Source organism: Urocitellus parryii, chromosome 10 (genome assembly GCF_045843805.1).
Source record: "Urocitellus parryii isolate mUroPar1 chromosome 10, mUroPar1.hap1, whole genome shotgun sequence".
In the NCBI taxonomy this organism is placed as follows: Eukaryota; Metazoa; Chordata; class Mammalia; order Rodentia; family Sciuridae; genus Urocitellus; species Urocitellus parryii.
Genome location: NC_135540.1, coordinates 52,300,632 through 52,318,304, shown reverse-complemented (window position 1 = coordinate 52,318,304; position 17,673 = coordinate 52,300,632). Strand labels below are relative to the sequence as shown.

The 17,673-nt window shown below is 36.7% G+C and overlaps 1 protein-coding gene across 1 annotated transcript in view; it reads right to left on the bottom strand.

Moving 5' to 3' along the window:
* Tet2 (tet methylcytosine dioxygenase 2) overlaps positions 1–17,673 on the bottom strand; it is a 137,034-nt gene that overhangs the window by 35,351 nt on the left and 84,010 nt on the right. The window contains exons 3-6 of the mRNA XM_026404656.2: positions 9,537–12,994; positions 7,689–7,779; positions 6,261–6,354; positions 5,310–5,518 (exon numbers count right to left, since the gene is read on the bottom strand). Of these exons, the coding sequence (XP_026260441.2) occupies positions 5,310–5,518; positions 6,261–6,354; positions 7,689–7,779; positions 9,537–12,948 (3,806 nt within the window). The 5' untranslated portion in view covers positions 12,949–12,994. The remainder of the gene's footprint in view (positions 1–5,309; positions 5,519–6,260; positions 6,355–7,688; positions 7,780–9,536; positions 12,995–17,673) is intronic.

Sequence of the window (17,673 nt, the reverse complement as noted above, 5' to 3'; positions counted from 1 at the left end):
TAATAAATTTAACAAACTACTATAGCAAATTGGCAGGATATAAAAGATAAACAAAATCAAACACTAAAAGCACAAGTAGCAAATTTAATAAAAGACTGAATTTGAATTAAATTTAAAAATGCTTTGCTTTAAGGCATTATGGATAAACTGAGGACAGAACCTATGGAATAGAAGAAAATACCTGCAAACTATACAATTGAACACACAAAGAACCCTTCAACTCAAAAAGGAACGCAAATGTGGGCAATGATTTAAGTAGACTTTTCTATAAAGAAGATATGTGAATGAGCAATTCATATGTGAAAAATGCCAATGTAACCAGACATTAGGAAAATGGAAATTAAAACCATGTGATACCCTTCATATACACCGGGATGGTTATATTTTTAAAAAGACAATTAATAACTAGTTTTCCTGATGATACATTATTGGGAGGAATATAAAATACTATCGCTGCTTTGGAAAGCAGTCTGGTATTTCTTCAAGAAGTAAAACACAGAATTACAATGAGAAACAATGTCATTTGTAGGTACATACACAAGAAAACGGAAAACATGTCAATGCAAAAATTTGAACACAGATGTTCACAGAAATATTACTTATAATAGCTAACTGGTGAAAACAATTCAAATTGCAATCAACTATTGCATGGATAAAGAAAATGGGCTTTATACATACAATGAAATATTATTCAGTCATAAAAAGAAAAAAAGCTGCTGACTAATATTACAAAATAATTGAATTTTGAAAACACTAAGGTATATGGAAGAAGCCAGATAGGCCAAATGTTATGATTCCACTAATATGTAATTACCTGAATAGACTATTCTGTTCACCATAGAGACCAAAAGTTTATAAGTGGTTGCCTCTTAGGAGGTGAAAATTGGAAAGGACTGCCTAAAAAATATGGGGTTACCCCCAGGGAGTGGTCCAGGTGTTAAGAACCAGGGAGAAGTAATGACCGTATAACTACTTTGTATACTATAACAATTGAACACTATAATTGAAAATGGCGAATTTTATGGGTATATGAATTTCCTCAATTTTTTTTTAAAAATAAAACTCTCCATAACAAGTTTCAGTAGCCTTAAATTGATTTCCCTCATGAAATGGCTACAAAAGGGCATTTTTATGTCAACCAAGGGTCTTTCAAATACTATTAAAAATAGCACAAGACAGTTTTAATGACTCAGATTTTGGTTCATGATTAAGTGATGATTTAGTAGACTAAATATAATAAAAATATTCATCTATATAATAGATTTTTAAAAAATTATTAACCTTTAATTGTCATCTTATAAATATTTTAAAAAGTGAACATATATTTATATATAAACTAGCAAAATACATTGATTTGGGGCTGGGGATATAACTCAGTTGGTAGAGTGCTTGCCTCACAGGCACAAGGCCTTGGGTTCAATTCCCAGGTCCAAAAACAAACAAACAAACAAACAAAAATACCTACATTAATTTAAACTTAGACAACACTAAAAAAGATGAAACTATCCTTTTGCAAACTAATAAAATAACGGAAACAGATAATGATCACCAGTGAATTTTAAACCATCACATGAGAGTTTACTGGGTGGTTAGATCAGGTTGACAGCTCCTAAACACACTTAACATCACTAAAATTAGAGCCAAGAATATACTGTGTGCTGGTCATGGTGGCAAACATCTGTAATCCCAGCTACTTGGGAGGCTGAAGCAGGAGGATTGAAAGTTTGAGGCCAGCCTGGGCAAATCAATAAGACCTTGTTTCAAAACAAAAAGGGCTGATATGAAACTCAGAGAGAGAGAGTGAGTGCTTGCCTAAGATGCATGAGGGCCCTGGGTTCATTCTTAGTATGTTCCCACCCCTAAATGATAAATGCCAGTGTAGAGAAGATACGGGGTAAATAAAGGAGAAGAAAATTAAGCCAAAGAATAAGGATGAAATCACACAAATCTAGAATGTGGGAAATTTCACAGAGAAAACCATCTGGTCATTTAACAAATGAATTCCTGAAAAGAGGGGGAAAATATTACACATAAAAAGAAGCTTGTGAATCATAAAATTTATTATCCTAACTGGGACACTTTCAAGAGAGAAAGAAGTTCTATTTAATAATTATGCCAGAACAAGCATAATCTGGAACCATTTCATTCAAGAGCTCCATCAGATGTAAACTGTGTTTGCTTTCTTTAAGTCATTATCTTTTCCCATGTTTGTGTTTAGATAAGATCTTATCAGGGAATTTCAATAGAGTTTGAATATTAAATGATATGAAAGCATTCTTGCTTTTAGGTGTTTGAACATTTTACAATGAAGAATGTCTTAAAATGCTTCACATCATCCACCATGGCAGAAGGCAATTTTGGCTTCGACTTCCTTATGATGACAGATACACTCCCACAACTCTTAGTTGCCAAAAAAATATTGGTTAGGCTTAGTCATAAACTAGAAATCTCAAAGGGAAATCTTTAAAAGAAAAACAGCTGGTTTTGGTTCAATAAAAATGTAAAAATCATTTTTGACTTTCCCACTGCAAAATGTTCTCAGTGTTCTTCCCTGGACTCACAGTGGGTGGTTACGGTGAGTGTGGACAGAACGATTTGTAAGAACTTGGTGATGAGGGGGTCACAAATCTTTAACCATGCAACTGAATTAGCAATCCCAGAGATTATTCTGTTTTTGGCACAATTTTAACTTCTAACAGCCATAAAATAAAATTTACTTAAGGGATAGACAAAACTTCAAAAGATTTTTCTTGCTTAAGTCTCCAATGCCAGTGATAGTGTCTGATTTAATCATGTATTTAATTATTTTGGAAAATTGCTCTAAGTATGCAAAGACTCAAGTTAAAGCATCTCTTGGTAATTACACCTTTACTCAATACAAGAAAAACAAAAGTGTATAACTAGACCTTTAACATGTCTTTATATTTGAAGCATATCTTTTTTGTGTATGTGTGTGGGGTGTTGTGTATCAAACACAGGGCCTTAAGTGTGATAGGCAAGTGCCTTCTCACTTAGCTATACCCCAGACCTGAAGTGTGTCTCTTAGTAATTTTGTGCTTGCCAAGATATAAAACTATTTAAAAGAGTTAAAAAAAAATGATCCCTTTTTGAAGTCAGGCATGATGGTGCATGACTAATCCCAGTGGCTCAGGAGATTGAAGCAGAAGGATAGCAAGTTCAAGGCCAGCCGCAGCAACTAAGCAAGGCTCTAAACAACTTATTGAGACCCTGTCTCAAAATTAAAAACAAATAAACAAACAAATTAATTAAAAGGGCTGGAGATATAGGTTAATGGTAAAGCAAGCCTAGGTTTGTTTTTTTTTTTTTAAAGATCACTATTTGAAACTCTGGTCCAATCATTATCAATGGTTTCCAAATGCAAATTAACAAAATTTAGGGAAGTTCTTAACATGAAAATTTCTCTCTTGGGGCTGGGTTTGTGGATCAGCGCACATGCGAGATCCTGGGTTCGATCCTCCGCACCACATAAAAATAAATAAGTGAAATAAAGGTATTGTGTCCAACTACAACTAAAAAAATAAATAAACATTTAAAAAATTCTCTATATATGTCAGATTTCATTCAGGAAAAGGCATTTATAGGAAATTAAAGAAATATCTTCAGGGAAAAATACCAGAAATGGGCTGAGGTTGTGGCTCAGTGGAAGAGCACTCACCTACCATGTATGAGGCCCTGGGTCTGATGCTCAGTACCATGTATAAATAAATAAAATAAAGGTATTGTGTCCACCTACAACTAAAAATATATATACATATTAAAAAGTACCAGAAATACATGAAATTAATGACAAATGAATATTAAAGTTTGCATCAAACTTTAGTTAATTTAGGGCTGAGGATGTGGCTCAGAGGTTAAGTGCCCCTGATTCAATCCCTGGTTTAAAAACAAAACAAAAAAACCCAATAAACCAAAAAACAACCACCACCACCACAAAAAAACTTCAGTTAATTTAAATGTAACCACAACTGTCATTTTCATAAGAAATCCTTTGGTGATTCATATCTTCAAGCCATCAAGTTTAAGAGGAATTCTGCTTTAAAAACAATGTAGTGTTGCTGAATTCCTGAGAACCAAATGCTACTATCAATATCATCCCAAGATGTCTTAATTTTTATTTTCATTCTGATGAAATGTACTTCCACACACTTTTTTTTCCTACAGGACTAAGAAATTAGTGTAGATTGAAAAGTATTTTATGCCTAAAGTGGTTCATCATGAGGTTACAAGTCATGAGTTAGGAACTGGCAACTTGTGCCTTCCAATTAATGATTTGTAAGAGTGAACTGATGTCAGTTAAGTACACAGTATGAAATTTGGGATCATAGCCATCATAGAAACCCAAATCATCCTTTTGGAAGAATAACTTTCTTAAATACATTATTAATTGATGATTTGACCCCTATGACCCAAAGAGAGAACCTGTGTTCATAATGTTAGTAAAGCCATAAAAATTAGTTCAGTCAGCAAACACATACATTTATACATTTGATCAGTAATGGGTGGTTGCAATGAATTGAATGAGTACTTCCATAAGCTCAGCAAACTAATTTGTAGTTTGGTGGTTGCAGAGTTAGACTAAAGAAAGTGAAAAACTGAAATTATTTTTGAATCAACTACTGATTTGAGCATAGTACCAAGAACCTTCCTATATTTTAGTGTTATGCAGGAATAATATATAGCATAGGTATACTAAAACTGAAACTCTTTTAAAGCAACAGATTTAACTTCCTGTCAAGTGGAGAAAGTTAACCAAATATTAACAACTGAACGCACTAAATATATTTAGCCACATACTCTTGCTACCCTATTCCAAATTTCAATGTTCTTGGAAAATAATGTTAAATCTATAGTCTGTCACTTCTCAATTATATAGTAGCAGCAGTAAAAAATGGAAGCAATTTTGATTACTATTGCAGAAATAATAAACTAGATTTTATGAAGTAAAACTAAGCTTGCTAATGTGGTAGCCAGGCATAAAAGAGCATTTGGAGCATAAGATGTACACATTTTCAAGTTTATGGTGTATTTGAGGCCATGTGGGTACAGATAATTGGATTTCTAATAAACTGCTCCTAACGAATGTATATACTGTCTGAATGTACAAAATGTTAATGAAATAATCTCAAATTATTCATGTTAGCAAATAAATAGTTTAATTCCCTGATTATGACATATGCATTTTAGTCCCCACTTTAAAAATGCAAGTTCAACTCTCTTCCACTAAGCCCAAAGTTAGGCTTTTCTACCAGTGGCCTCAGAGAGGGGAAGAAGTCTGAAGTTTCACTTACTCCTCATTCAGGGCACAACGACGATTAGTGAACGAGCCATATTTCCTCAGCGTGCCGGTTAGCTCCACGTAGAGTGTGTCAGCCAGAGACAGCGGGATTGCTTCCCACACCAGGATGAGAATCACAATCACTGCAGCCTCACAGGTGTGGCCAGCTCGCTCACGCACCAAACATAGGAGCTTCTCCTCGAGGCAGCTTCTGCGAATCACCTGTGAGGTTCACCATTGTACCACCCCACCACCAAAAAAAAAAAAAAAAGCCCCAAACAGTGAGATAAGAGCATTGGAGCATTGGTTTATGTATCTTTTTAAATGTCTCAATCAAAATTATGGCAACACATCTATACAGTGGGGGCTACTGATGTCAGAAAAGGGAGAGAAGCAAAAATAGTCCTTAATGTTTAGCAGACTATTCCCAGTTTGGGACGGGGGAAAGGAGGCAAGAAACTAAGTGCCATCTGAGTTAAACTCAGAGCTACAAAAAAGATACGCAGGGTCTTAGTTCAAGGTTTTCATCAATGACACTAGGGTATTTTAAAAACTAAGAACCAGACAGGCACGGTGGTGGCCCATGCTTTTAATCCCAGCAGTTTGGGAGGCTAAGGCCCTGTCTGGAAAAAAAAAAAAGACTAAGAATCATTTTTCAATTTGTCATTTATTCACATTCCAAGGAGGCAATACTTCTTTATGTAAGCAACAGCAAAAACCTTCACCTCACCACTGAATTCTTCCAATTGATATGGTTTGCTCATGATTTTATAATTAATCTGCCTACTCCTTAAGTAATGCACTTCATAAAATACAGTCAATATTTTAAAAGGAAAAAAAAACCAGCGATGTTCCTGTCAACTGGCATGAACTTTTTAATCTGTGCACCCCAGTTCTCAGGGTTAGATTAACTAATCCAAATGCCCAAGATTAAAGATCAAAGGCAATGCAAAGTCATACTTACCCATTTGGCAATAGGACATCCCTGAGAACTTTTGCCTTCTTTACCAGTATAGATGACTCTTTCAATCCTAATAGCTCTACCCTTCTGTCCATACCTTAAAAAAACCCACAGAAACACACACACACATAATTAGCAAATGACTTAAGTGGCAACCAAAATATTTGAAACAATTGAGTGCGACTTTATTCTATGTCCATATCCTGAGAAATGAATGGTTTAAAATTTAAAATTTTAAAATAGGTCTAAGCCAAGCAAACTATATATCAGCTTTAAGTCTTGTTTTTCTTCCATATCAAAATATAATATAATAAAACATGTAATGAAGCATTTTGTAATTTACATGTTAGATGAAAATAATGGGAAACTTATTTTTATACATAATTTCACAAAGCACAGAATGTTAGTTGGCTAAATTCAGTCTTCTAAAACATATACTATTTGATTTTGTTCTTTTCCAATTGAGCTATTTTAAAACTTGAGGAAATCATAATAGATTTAACCTGCTCTAACAAACAATCCAGCCATTTATGAAAATACAAGATGGTTCTAGAAACAAGACTATTTCCCTTTATGACCAAAGCATGTATACTGCTTGCAAATTTTTTTAAAAAACATGTAGATTAATTCACTATTTCTGCCAGGCCACTGGTGATTATTTGGTGAATTACTATACATTATTTAGAAATGAATATTTGGAAATGTATCAAGAATGATACTGAATTTGTCCTTGTTGCCTAAATGTATCTATATTTTCTAGATAACACTGTCTACCTCTAATAACAAGACACTCGAGTGGGATAACAGCTCAGAGCTGAAGATACCTATAGGAAATGTCTTACAAGCAGGAGTTAGCTGTAGGTACAGGAAAATACTTGCATACATGTGATTCACAGTAAAAATGAACAACAAAAGAACAAACAAAACAAAGCAGCTACAAATGGAATCGTCTCTCTATTCAACTTGTCATACTGGTTCTCTGTTCATAACAGAAAACTTCCTTAGAGATAACTATCTGCTTACAACACAAGGTAAATGTATTGCAATGATTCTTTTTTCACTACTTTCCCTCTTTACTCTCTGATGCTTTATCATCAAGTGGGAAAGCTGGAGTGGGGTCCCTCTTTGCAGCCTGTGCCAGTAACCTTGTGCCTGGCAGGCTGGCTGGCTGGTTCTTGTTCCTGCCTGGGTTTTCTGGCATTCATCTCAAAGTGGGCAGCCTGTGCCAGCTAACAGACTATTAGTCCTGTCAAATATTGTGACTCTCTGGTGAATAGCACAGTGTGTAGTGTTGGCAACCCTGGAACAGCTAAGCCTACTAATAATTACTCGATTTGCAATTGTTTACTGCTTTGTGTGTGAAGGCTGAAAAAATTCTGACATATACAAAAGGATAAACGTTAATCTGCCCTGTGCCTTTGCGTTAATTACCTTTCTTCCATGATTTCTCTAATAGCTGCCACATTAGGACCTGCTCCTAGATGGGTATAAAAAGGACCTTCATCTTTTTCAATAATTTGCTCTGTTGAGATAATAGAAGATTATTATTTTAGACCTCAATTATACTAGATATAAAGGCTACATCCACAAAGATTATCCCCCAGATGCACAATAAGGGCCCTAAGTGACTTTAAAAATTTTTTTCTTTAAAATTAATCAAATGATGTACTATCTATTAGAAAATGTGCCAAACAATCAAGTATATGTACATGATGGCTAATGGAAAAATTATCAAATTACATTTTCGATATGGTATAAGAAATTATTTTAAACCAAATAAGTGAAACAAAACAATAAAGAAATTAGACTATATTATATGTAATACCAACTACAACTGAAATTTGTTAAACTGAAAAAAATTTTTAAAGCTAAACTAGAAGCTACCTGCCATTTGGATATTAAAAGATTATAAATAAAATTTGCTGCTCTGGCCCACCCCCAGAATATATTCATTTTATTGCCAAGAACCCCTTTTTCTGCTCGTTTCCCCACATTTAATTACTGTTTTGACAATAAGAATGTTCAACCCAACCCATATTTGTGTGTTCATTAGAGTCAGGTGGAAGGGGTGGTGGCAAGCCAAAGATGGAAGAGTGAGTGATAAGGGAGTGAAATGATCATAACTTACCTAGTATTATCTATGACACATGTAGCATTTAGCCCAGTGAGAAAACTTAATAACCACACACAAAGAAGGGCAGGATGGAGCCTTTCTCCATCAACCTACAAAGTATGGGGCAGCTCCCAGTAAGAGCGATAACATGGGTGGGTGGGCCATTAGCCACACTAATTCACATACATTTGCTTTTTCAAATGTCTTCTGCTATATGTTTGCTTACTAGCTATTAAGATTTTCTCTGCCCACGTATGTATATGTATCCATCAGTTAAAATGTTTTCTTATTCTCACAGACCTATAAACATTCTGTATTTGAATAGAAGGTGTCTGTTTAAAAAAATGAAATTACCATTTTAATAAAAAACATGAAAGGTTAGGGCTGGGGATGTAGCTCATTGGTTGAGTACTTGCCTAGCACGTGCAAGGCCCTGGGTTTTCCCAGCATTGGAAAAAGAAAAACAAAAGAAAAAAAGAAAAATAAAGAAATAAAGGTTAAAGAGAAAACAGAATCAAAATCAGTATAAATCACAATGAATGATTCAAGTGTTTTAATGGAAAAGGGGTATTTTCACTAGTGCTCAGAGTTTGGCATTATAAATTCACCGACTCATCAACACTAAAGATAATTGCCTCATTATCCAGATATCCAATCATAATTTTGGAAAAACTATCCAGTAGTACTAGTAGTCTATATACTATATAATTATACTACATAAAACTACTATATACTCAGTCTTGAATTTTCAAAAACAAAAGGTTTCTAAATTCATTTGATTGTGGCAGTTATTTTCTCACATTAATGATTTTAACTAGTCTCCCCAGGAGATAATTATTCATATAGGTGGATCAACCTAAAACAGATTTTTATTTTAAAGGGTCTGAATAGAAGGGAAAACAAATGTGCTCATTATTAAAAAAAAAAAAAAAAAAAGCTTTTTTTTTTGGGGGGGCAGGAAACAGTGCATGTAAATGAAGTTTTCTCTTGCATAGCAGAAGCATCTGTAATTTAAAGACAAAAAAAATGTAAGCTTCAGATTTTTATGAGCTTTATGAATTGCTCCCAGATTCAAGGACTTAAAAAAAAGAAAGAAAATCCCATCTGAAGATCATTTGCTAATTCTGGATAAACACCATGTGCTTCAGGACATTTCTGGCACTTACCTACACATCTGCATGATGGGAAATCATATTGAGTCTTGACAGGTGTATCCAATAAATTTTTTACAGGAGTATCTAGTAATTTGGAAGGTGACTCTATAAAAGTACCGAGAAGAGAACCACCTGTTCTTTTGGTTGGTGTCTTTTCTGAAGTTGTGGGCTGCTCTAAACCTGGGGTGTGGTTATCCAGATCGGCAGCAGTGGTTTGTCTACTTAAAACCGTGATGGACCCTGACATTTCAACTTTTACTTGTTTCTGTGATTTGAGACTAAAAGCCTTATGGTCAAATAATGATTTGACATGAAACTGCTTTAGATGCTGCTCCATGGTCTCAATGATGCTCTTCTGCTGCACACTGTCACAGCTTGGAGATGAAATCTCTTGCTTAGTTATTTTTTTCCACGTTTTGTTTTCTTGCTGTGCTGACACGGGACGCATACAGGCATGGGGCTTGGATCCAGGTTCAATCTTAATTGGCCTGTGCACCTGATTATGGCAAGACTCAGGTTGGGTTTGCTGCGCTTGCTGCTGTTCTTGCTTGTGTAAGAGGTGCCACCTTAGTGCAGCGTGCTTTTGAACGTCCTTCTGGGGAGGGGTCTGAATGTGACTTCCTCCCTGGTCAGGCACTGGGAAAGTCTTTGCCTGGTTTTGCATCAAGTACCTTTGCTGAACTCCTTGTACAGCTTGTTGTCCAGATATATCTTGGTTTCTGTTTTTAAATCCCTGTAGAACTGAAGCCTGTTGAGACTTCTGCTCTTGTTCTTGAAAGCACCTGTGAAGAATATTTTGCTTTGGGGTCACATTATTTGGAAAATACTGCATGTGATGCAAGTTTTGGGTCTTGTTCACTGTAAAGAGTTCAGAACGTATAGTTTGTTCTTTATTCTCTGGAACTGGGTGCGTATTGTTTGAACAGGAAATTTGCACTTTGCTTGCACTTGATTTTAAGATCTGGCCATAAGATGAATTTCTATTACTTGTATTCTGTACTTGCTCCAATCCCATTTGAGCATTCTGCGTTTGGAACTCACTTGATTTTGAATACTGATTTTCACCACTATAGCATTCTTCCATTTTAATCTGGCAAAAAAATGATCCTTCTCTTTGCTGATCACTGTGACCTTGGGGAGGAGGCAAAGTCTGAGGCATTTGTTCTTTATTCTTCATTTGTAACTTTTGCTGCTGCTGGTTTGGAGGAAACCGTGAATTCTGGGATGGTTGTGTTTGTGCTGCCTGTTTATGAGGCTTATATTGCAAAAGGTGTGAGTTTGAAAATGGCTCAGTCTCTGAAGCCTGTTGATTCAAGGGCTGTTTTAACAACGGGGACATGAGTTTCTCAGTTGGGGGATCTGTTCTTTGTTGAAAATTATATCTAGGGGCACAAGGTGCCTGCACATGAGCTTCAGTTAAAGGGTCTGTCTTGGAGACATGCACCTGGTGTGAGTTTTTTTGGAACTGGAGATGTTGGTCCACCATACCTTGAGGCTGCCCTTGATTCATCTCAGCTTGGTACATTTGTGACTTCTGCTCTGGCCTCATTGTTTTCTGGATGTAAGCTTGCCTCTCGAGCCCTGCAGGTGTGTTGGAATTTCCAGTGTATTGTTTGGAGGTCATTTGATTAGGTTTGGACTGAAACTGAAGAATGGACCGCAGTGATGCCTCATGACATTTTGGATGGGATTCTGCTTGGTGGAAATGAGGGGACTTCAATTCGATCCATCCTGGTTTCAGGTAGTGCTGTGCTGGGAGCGCAAGATCTTGTGTTTGTTTCTTGTCTCGATCCTTCAGCATCTCTTGTTCTTTGTGTCCTATCAACTGCTGGCCGTGATCCTGCGAATCTCCACTGCTACCAAGAACTGGTGGATGATGCTGGAGATGTTCCGATGATGGTCTTCTTTTCTCAGGACACATCGGGGCAGTCATTGTCCCTGGCATCAGTAGGCCATTCTTACTAACACAATTATTCTGAGGCTCTTCTGGAAGGATTAGGGAGGGGGTGGATACATGTATAGATGGATTAGGATTCTGTGATGTTGGTACCTCAGGTTGACCCTCCACTTTCACTTCCCCCAAAAGAGTTGCGTTACTTTGGTTGGGGTAGTGATGGTGTTCTTCCAAAACTCCATTGTGCAGAGTGCTCTTTCCTTCTGAAGGAAGGTGAGGAAGAGCAGGAGAGAGAGGAGGAAGGGGAGAAAGAAGCAACTGAGATGGTGGTGGTGTGGTAGTGGCAGAGAAGGAATCCTTAGTGAACACTGAGCTTTGCTTAAAGTAAGCACCATTCATTTCATTTTGCTTTAAATACTGTTCAGAGCTGCCACTGGGAGCTTGCATGTTGCTGCTGGGACCTGAACAGAATTCTTCACCAGACACTAGCTTCGTGTTTCCTTGGATGTTACCGTTTTCTGCAGAAGATGGGCATATCTCAAAAGCTGACTTTTGTTGTTGTTGTAGTTGTTCTGGTTTCTGGAAGGGACAGGTACCTAGCACTGCAATCTGTTTACTGGCATTATCAGCATCACAGGCCTCAGTCACCACGGCAGCTGGCTCTGGAGGCAGCTCGGAACTCGAGGTCTGTGGGGAATTGATCTGCCCTGAGGTATGTGATGGGTGAGTGATTTCACAGGACAACTCATTAGTAGCCTGACTATTAATGGCATTTATGTGAGATGTGGTTTTCTGCACCGCAATGGAAACACAATCTGGATAATATGGAGACAGTGTTTTTTCCAGGAGTTCACCGTGTGTGTTTTCCATGGAAGAGGCAGAAACTGTAGCACCATTAGGCATTAGCACTGCCTTGTTTTTAAGAAGTAACTCAATGTTCTTGTCATGGTAGTTGTTAGCATCTTTTTCCTTCTGCTCATTTAGAATCTGAAGCTCTGGATTTTCAGACCCATTGCAGTTATGAGCGGAAAAACTGGTGAAATCTTGAACTGCATTTTCTTGGGTTGTGGAGCTTTCAGATTCTCTCCTACCACTCGAATCGGAGACGTTTGGTTGACTGCTGCTTTCACCTGGATGTCTTTCTTGGCTTTCCCCGAAGTCATTTTTTTCTCCCTTAGCTTTTTGGTCTGCTTTTAACTTCTTGTTATGATGGAGCCCAGAGAGAGATGGTTCACTAACTGTGCGTTTTATTCCTCCATTTTGCAAGTGATTGGAATACCCTCTGTCTTCCTGCATTAAGTCTGGACTTCGGCAAGTACTCTGGCTACCCTTCATGTGGGGTATTCCATAACTGTTGAAAGACTGCCACTTGGTGTCTCCATTTACCTCTGGAGGAGGTTTCTCAGTTAGTGGGCTTCCATTCTGGAGCTTTATGGCCAGAGGGTCTGTCTGGCAGATGGGAGAAGGTGATGGAATCAGGAATGGACTTAGTCTGTTGCCGTCAGCATGGTTGATTCTATCCTGTTCCATCAGGCTTGCTTCGGGGCCATCCACAAGGCTGCCCTTTGAATGAATTCTAAAGAGCATGAAAACAAAAAATTAAAACACATTAATACGTCTAACTCGTAACACAGCAAATAGAATAATTGTATACATTATATAAGAATCCCTGTAATACCGGTACCCATTTCTGGTCTTTTGTAGTGAGAATGAATAGCTACTCAGCAACTCTCAAATATTTATAGTCATGGAGAACAAGGATAAGAAAAGTCATCAGCTAACAGAACTCATATTTTATTAGTTTTTAGTATCAACTTCCTCCCCAATTAATTGTGCCTATCCCCAACCCTGGGACTGAGCCCAGAGGTGCTTTACTATGGAGCTACAATCCCAGCCCTTCTTATCTTTTGAGACAGGGTCTCACAAGTTGCCTGGGCTGGCCTTGAACTTACAATCTTCCTGCCTCAGCCCCCTGTATAGCTGGAATCATAGGTGTGGGTCATTGTAATCAATGAGGCCCAGGTAATTACTTTTGGTCCAAATACTAAGAATAGAGAAAGATAATCTTTCTATTCTCTAGCACTTCACTTATCTAATCACTTGCTAAGTTCTATCGTTTCTAGTTCCTGTATTTTCCTTGCATCATCTTCACTGCCACTTCATAGCTCCTATCTACATCATCTTGGCTCATAACAGTAGTTTTTAAAATGGTTTCTCCCTTAGTCCACCCTACTCTTCCCCACAAGCCTGTCAACTTGCTGTCAAAGGGAATGTTCTAAACTACAATTCTGATGTCATGCCCTCCTTCTCATCCTTACTGGCACCTTGTGATTTTCAACTCTTCCACTCGAACACACCCGAGAGGTAAGGCCGACTTCCCCTTCAGCATTAGCAGTACCCTGGGGGGTAGGATGGGCATGAAACGAGTAGTTCATAAAATGCCCTTTCAAGATAGGAATGTAGCTCAGTGGTAGACAATGTTTTTACCATGAAAGAGGACCTGGATACAATCCATAGCACCAAAACAAAAAAACATGCCCTTTCTAGATGACTTTGTTGTTTTCTATAAGGACTGGCTGCCCACTTCTATAGAGAATTCATATATAAATAAACAGTTTTTCATGGGCAGGTTCCTGTCATTCCCCCCAATTCCTCTCCCATTTCATATTTCATCAGTAACAGCTTTAAAAAACCCAAACATGGAAAACTTCACCAGTCTAGATGCCTTCTTAATCATATCTGCCAATGGCTCACATGATAACTGTCTCAGATATCTCAGATATCACTTCTGCCTAGGATTCTCTCTGAGAGTCAACCACTCCCATGTCTATGCTCTTTCTGCATCTTGCAGACAGTCGATTACTAGACACAACACTCAATGGTACTGTGTCTACTCTCACTCAATGGATTCCTGAAGAGTTTCTAATTGGTTCATTTTTGTACCCAATGAAGAGTGAGTATACACATTTGAGACTGATGAAAAATTTAAAGTCCAAATAACAGGGCATGCAGAGGGGTAAATGGGTACTCAAAAATTAACCCATGTATAAGGTGAATGTTTCCCCATTTATGATGCAGTCATTATTTTTCCCAGAGTCATTCTCATTACATTTATTTTAAGAATGTAAATGGGGTGGGAGATTATTTTCCATCTAGGCTACAAAAAATACCTCTACTAAAATAGTCATTGCTTATCAAATAAGACAAGTGAAGCAAGAAGAAATAAGAAACATTAGAAAGCAACACTAAGGTCATCATTTTTTTAAGATATTAAGATTATATACTGGTCAGCCAAAACTCACAGGTGATGAGAATTCAGTGAGGTAGCTGAATAAAATATTACAGCCTAGATAAAGAAAAGCAGCTACCTGTTGGAGGCTTTATTAGAATAATATTCTACAGTTATATAATAGAAAAAAATTCAAAACCCACTAGGAGTAAGAGAAACGTGAAAGCTCTATTTGCATAAAAATTTTAATAATACTGAGGAACATACAAACACAAAAACAAAATAATGGGAAACTATAATATATTATTGGATAGGTATCAAATAACTCAATGTACTCTCAATAAAAATATTATTACTCTCAAAAATATTACCAGAATATTTTGAGGAATGAAAAAAGCCAATTCTAAACTTTGGGTAGAAAAATAAACTGAATAGATAGAAATATTCTGAAAAAGAACTTTAATGGGGCTTAATGGGGCAACAGTTTTATTCAAACAAGTCTTCCAAATTTCTTTTCAAGCTTATTCCTATTATTTTAATGTACTTTATTCCTAGTGTTCTACAGATACCTTAATTTCCTTAGATGATTTGGGATACTTCCATCTGAAAATACAGGTAACAGCTCATTCATTTAACATCTACATGACATTATATATTTTTTGCTGTCCCATAACATAACATAACATATTACTTATTTAAATAAATACTGTTTTGATTACCTGGGATTGAACTCAGGGGCACTGGGCACTGAGCCCCAGCCCAAGCCCTATTTTCTATTTTTTTATGAAGAGACAGGGTCTTACTGTGTTGATTAGTGCCTCACTTCTGCTGAGGCTGGCTTTGAACTCAAGATTCTACTGCCTCAACCTCCTGAGCTGCTGGAATTGCAGGCATGCGCTCCTGTGCCCAGAAACATTCTTTATTGATAGACACTTTGGTTGTTCTTAAACTTTTGCTATTGCTAATAAATATATAACAAAAATGGTCATACTACCTACAAGAAAAAGAATGAGCAGCTGAAGAATTACACCGAAAGGAAGACTGCTCTTCATTCTTTGTAAAATAAATTTTAAGCATGTGTATTTCTAAATAGATAAAATTGAAACTGAAATTTTTGCTTGGTCTATTTCTTCCCAAATGTTGAGAGGGGCTAGTATTCATCATCCAATACAGTCACCAAGTCACATGTAGCTTTTGAGCCCTTGCAATGTTGCTAATCCAAGTGAAAAATTACTTCAAGTGTAAAAAATGGATTTCAAAGATTTAGTATGAAAAATAATTTAAAAATCTCAATTTTAAAAATATGCATTACATATTACATATGAATACTGGAAAGTTTTCAATTCCATATATGGCTTGCACAAGAATTCTGTTCAATAGATTTGGGCTAGAATAATACTCTTAATCATCAATAACCCCTAATAAAGAGTAGGTTTTAGAAGCGTGGAAATTTGTACTCTTTTGACATAATAGACTTTGTGGCCACTACTCCCTTCCCCAAATTGAGAAGAACAGAAGCAAGCTTAGATAAATTCTATAAACACTAGGTTGATTAGCTCTCCAAATATTTTTTTAAAATCTTTATTCCTCACACTTCAGATAGAGCCCTAATATTCAGAGTATACAAAGAACTCAAAAAATTAAGCAATAAGAAAACAAATAACCCAATCAACAAATGGGCCAAGGACCTGAACAGACACTTCTCAGAGGAGGACATATAATCAATCAACAAGTACATGAAAAAATGCTCACCATCTCTAGCAGTCAGAGAAATGCAAAACCACCCTAAGATACCATCTTACTACAGTAAGATTGGCAGCCATTATGAAGTCAAACAACAAGTGCTGGCGAGGATGTGGAGAAAAGGGTACACTTGTACATTGCTGGTGGGACTGCAAATTGGTGCAGCCAATTTGGAAAGCAGTATGGAGATTCCTGGGAAAGCTGGGAATGGAACCACAATTTGACCCAGCTATTGCCCTTCTCGGACTATTCCCTGAAGACCTTAAAAGAGCGTACTATAGGGATACTGCTACATCGATGTTCATAGCAGTACAATTCACAATAGCTAGACTGTGGAACCAACTTAGATGCCCTTCAATAGATGAATGGATTTAAAAATGTGGCATTTATACACAATGGAGTATTACTCAGCACTAAAAAAACGACAAAATCATGGAATTTGCAGGGAAATGGATGGCATTAGAGCAGATTATGCTAAGTGAAGCTAGCCAATCCCTAAAAAACCAATGCCAAATGTCTTCTTTGATATAAGGAGAGCAACTAAAAACAAAGCAGGGAGGAAGAGCATGAGAAAAAGAGGGAGGGAAAGGGAGAGAGAAGGGAAATTGCATGGAAATGGAAGGAGACCCTCATTGTTATACAAAATTACATATAAGAGGATGTGAAGGGAAAGGGAAAAAAATCAAGGGAGAGAAATGAATTACAGTAGATGGGGTAGAGAGAGAAGATGGGAGGGGAGGGGGGATAGTAGAGGATAGGAAAGATAGCAGAATACAACAGTCACTAGTATGGCAATATGTAAAAACGTGGATGTGTAACTGATGTGATTCTGCAATCTGTATACGGAGTAAAAATGGGAGCTCATAACCCACTTGAATCAAATGTATGAAATATGATATGTCAAGAGCTTTGTAATGTTTTGAACAACCAATTAAAAAAGTTATTTTGACAACTATAAAACCAGTTTGTATACAGACAAATGAAAAGATATTTACATCTACATACATGTGTAAATTTATGACAAGTTACACAAATAAAACTCAGAAACTCCATACAATGCAAGTTGTCCTGCATGATTTTCTAGGGATAAAAATATTTTAAGCACTCAATGTTATTCTCCATTATTTTGGATATCTTTAAAGTATCAAGAGCAAAATTATAATAGATGGGGCTTGCAAACTTTTTATGAATATAATAATTCCTAAGAAGAAATGAAGGTGACTTATGAAAATTTTATTTCATTGCAGAATTTTAAACATAATAGTCATTTTCAAACACTAATT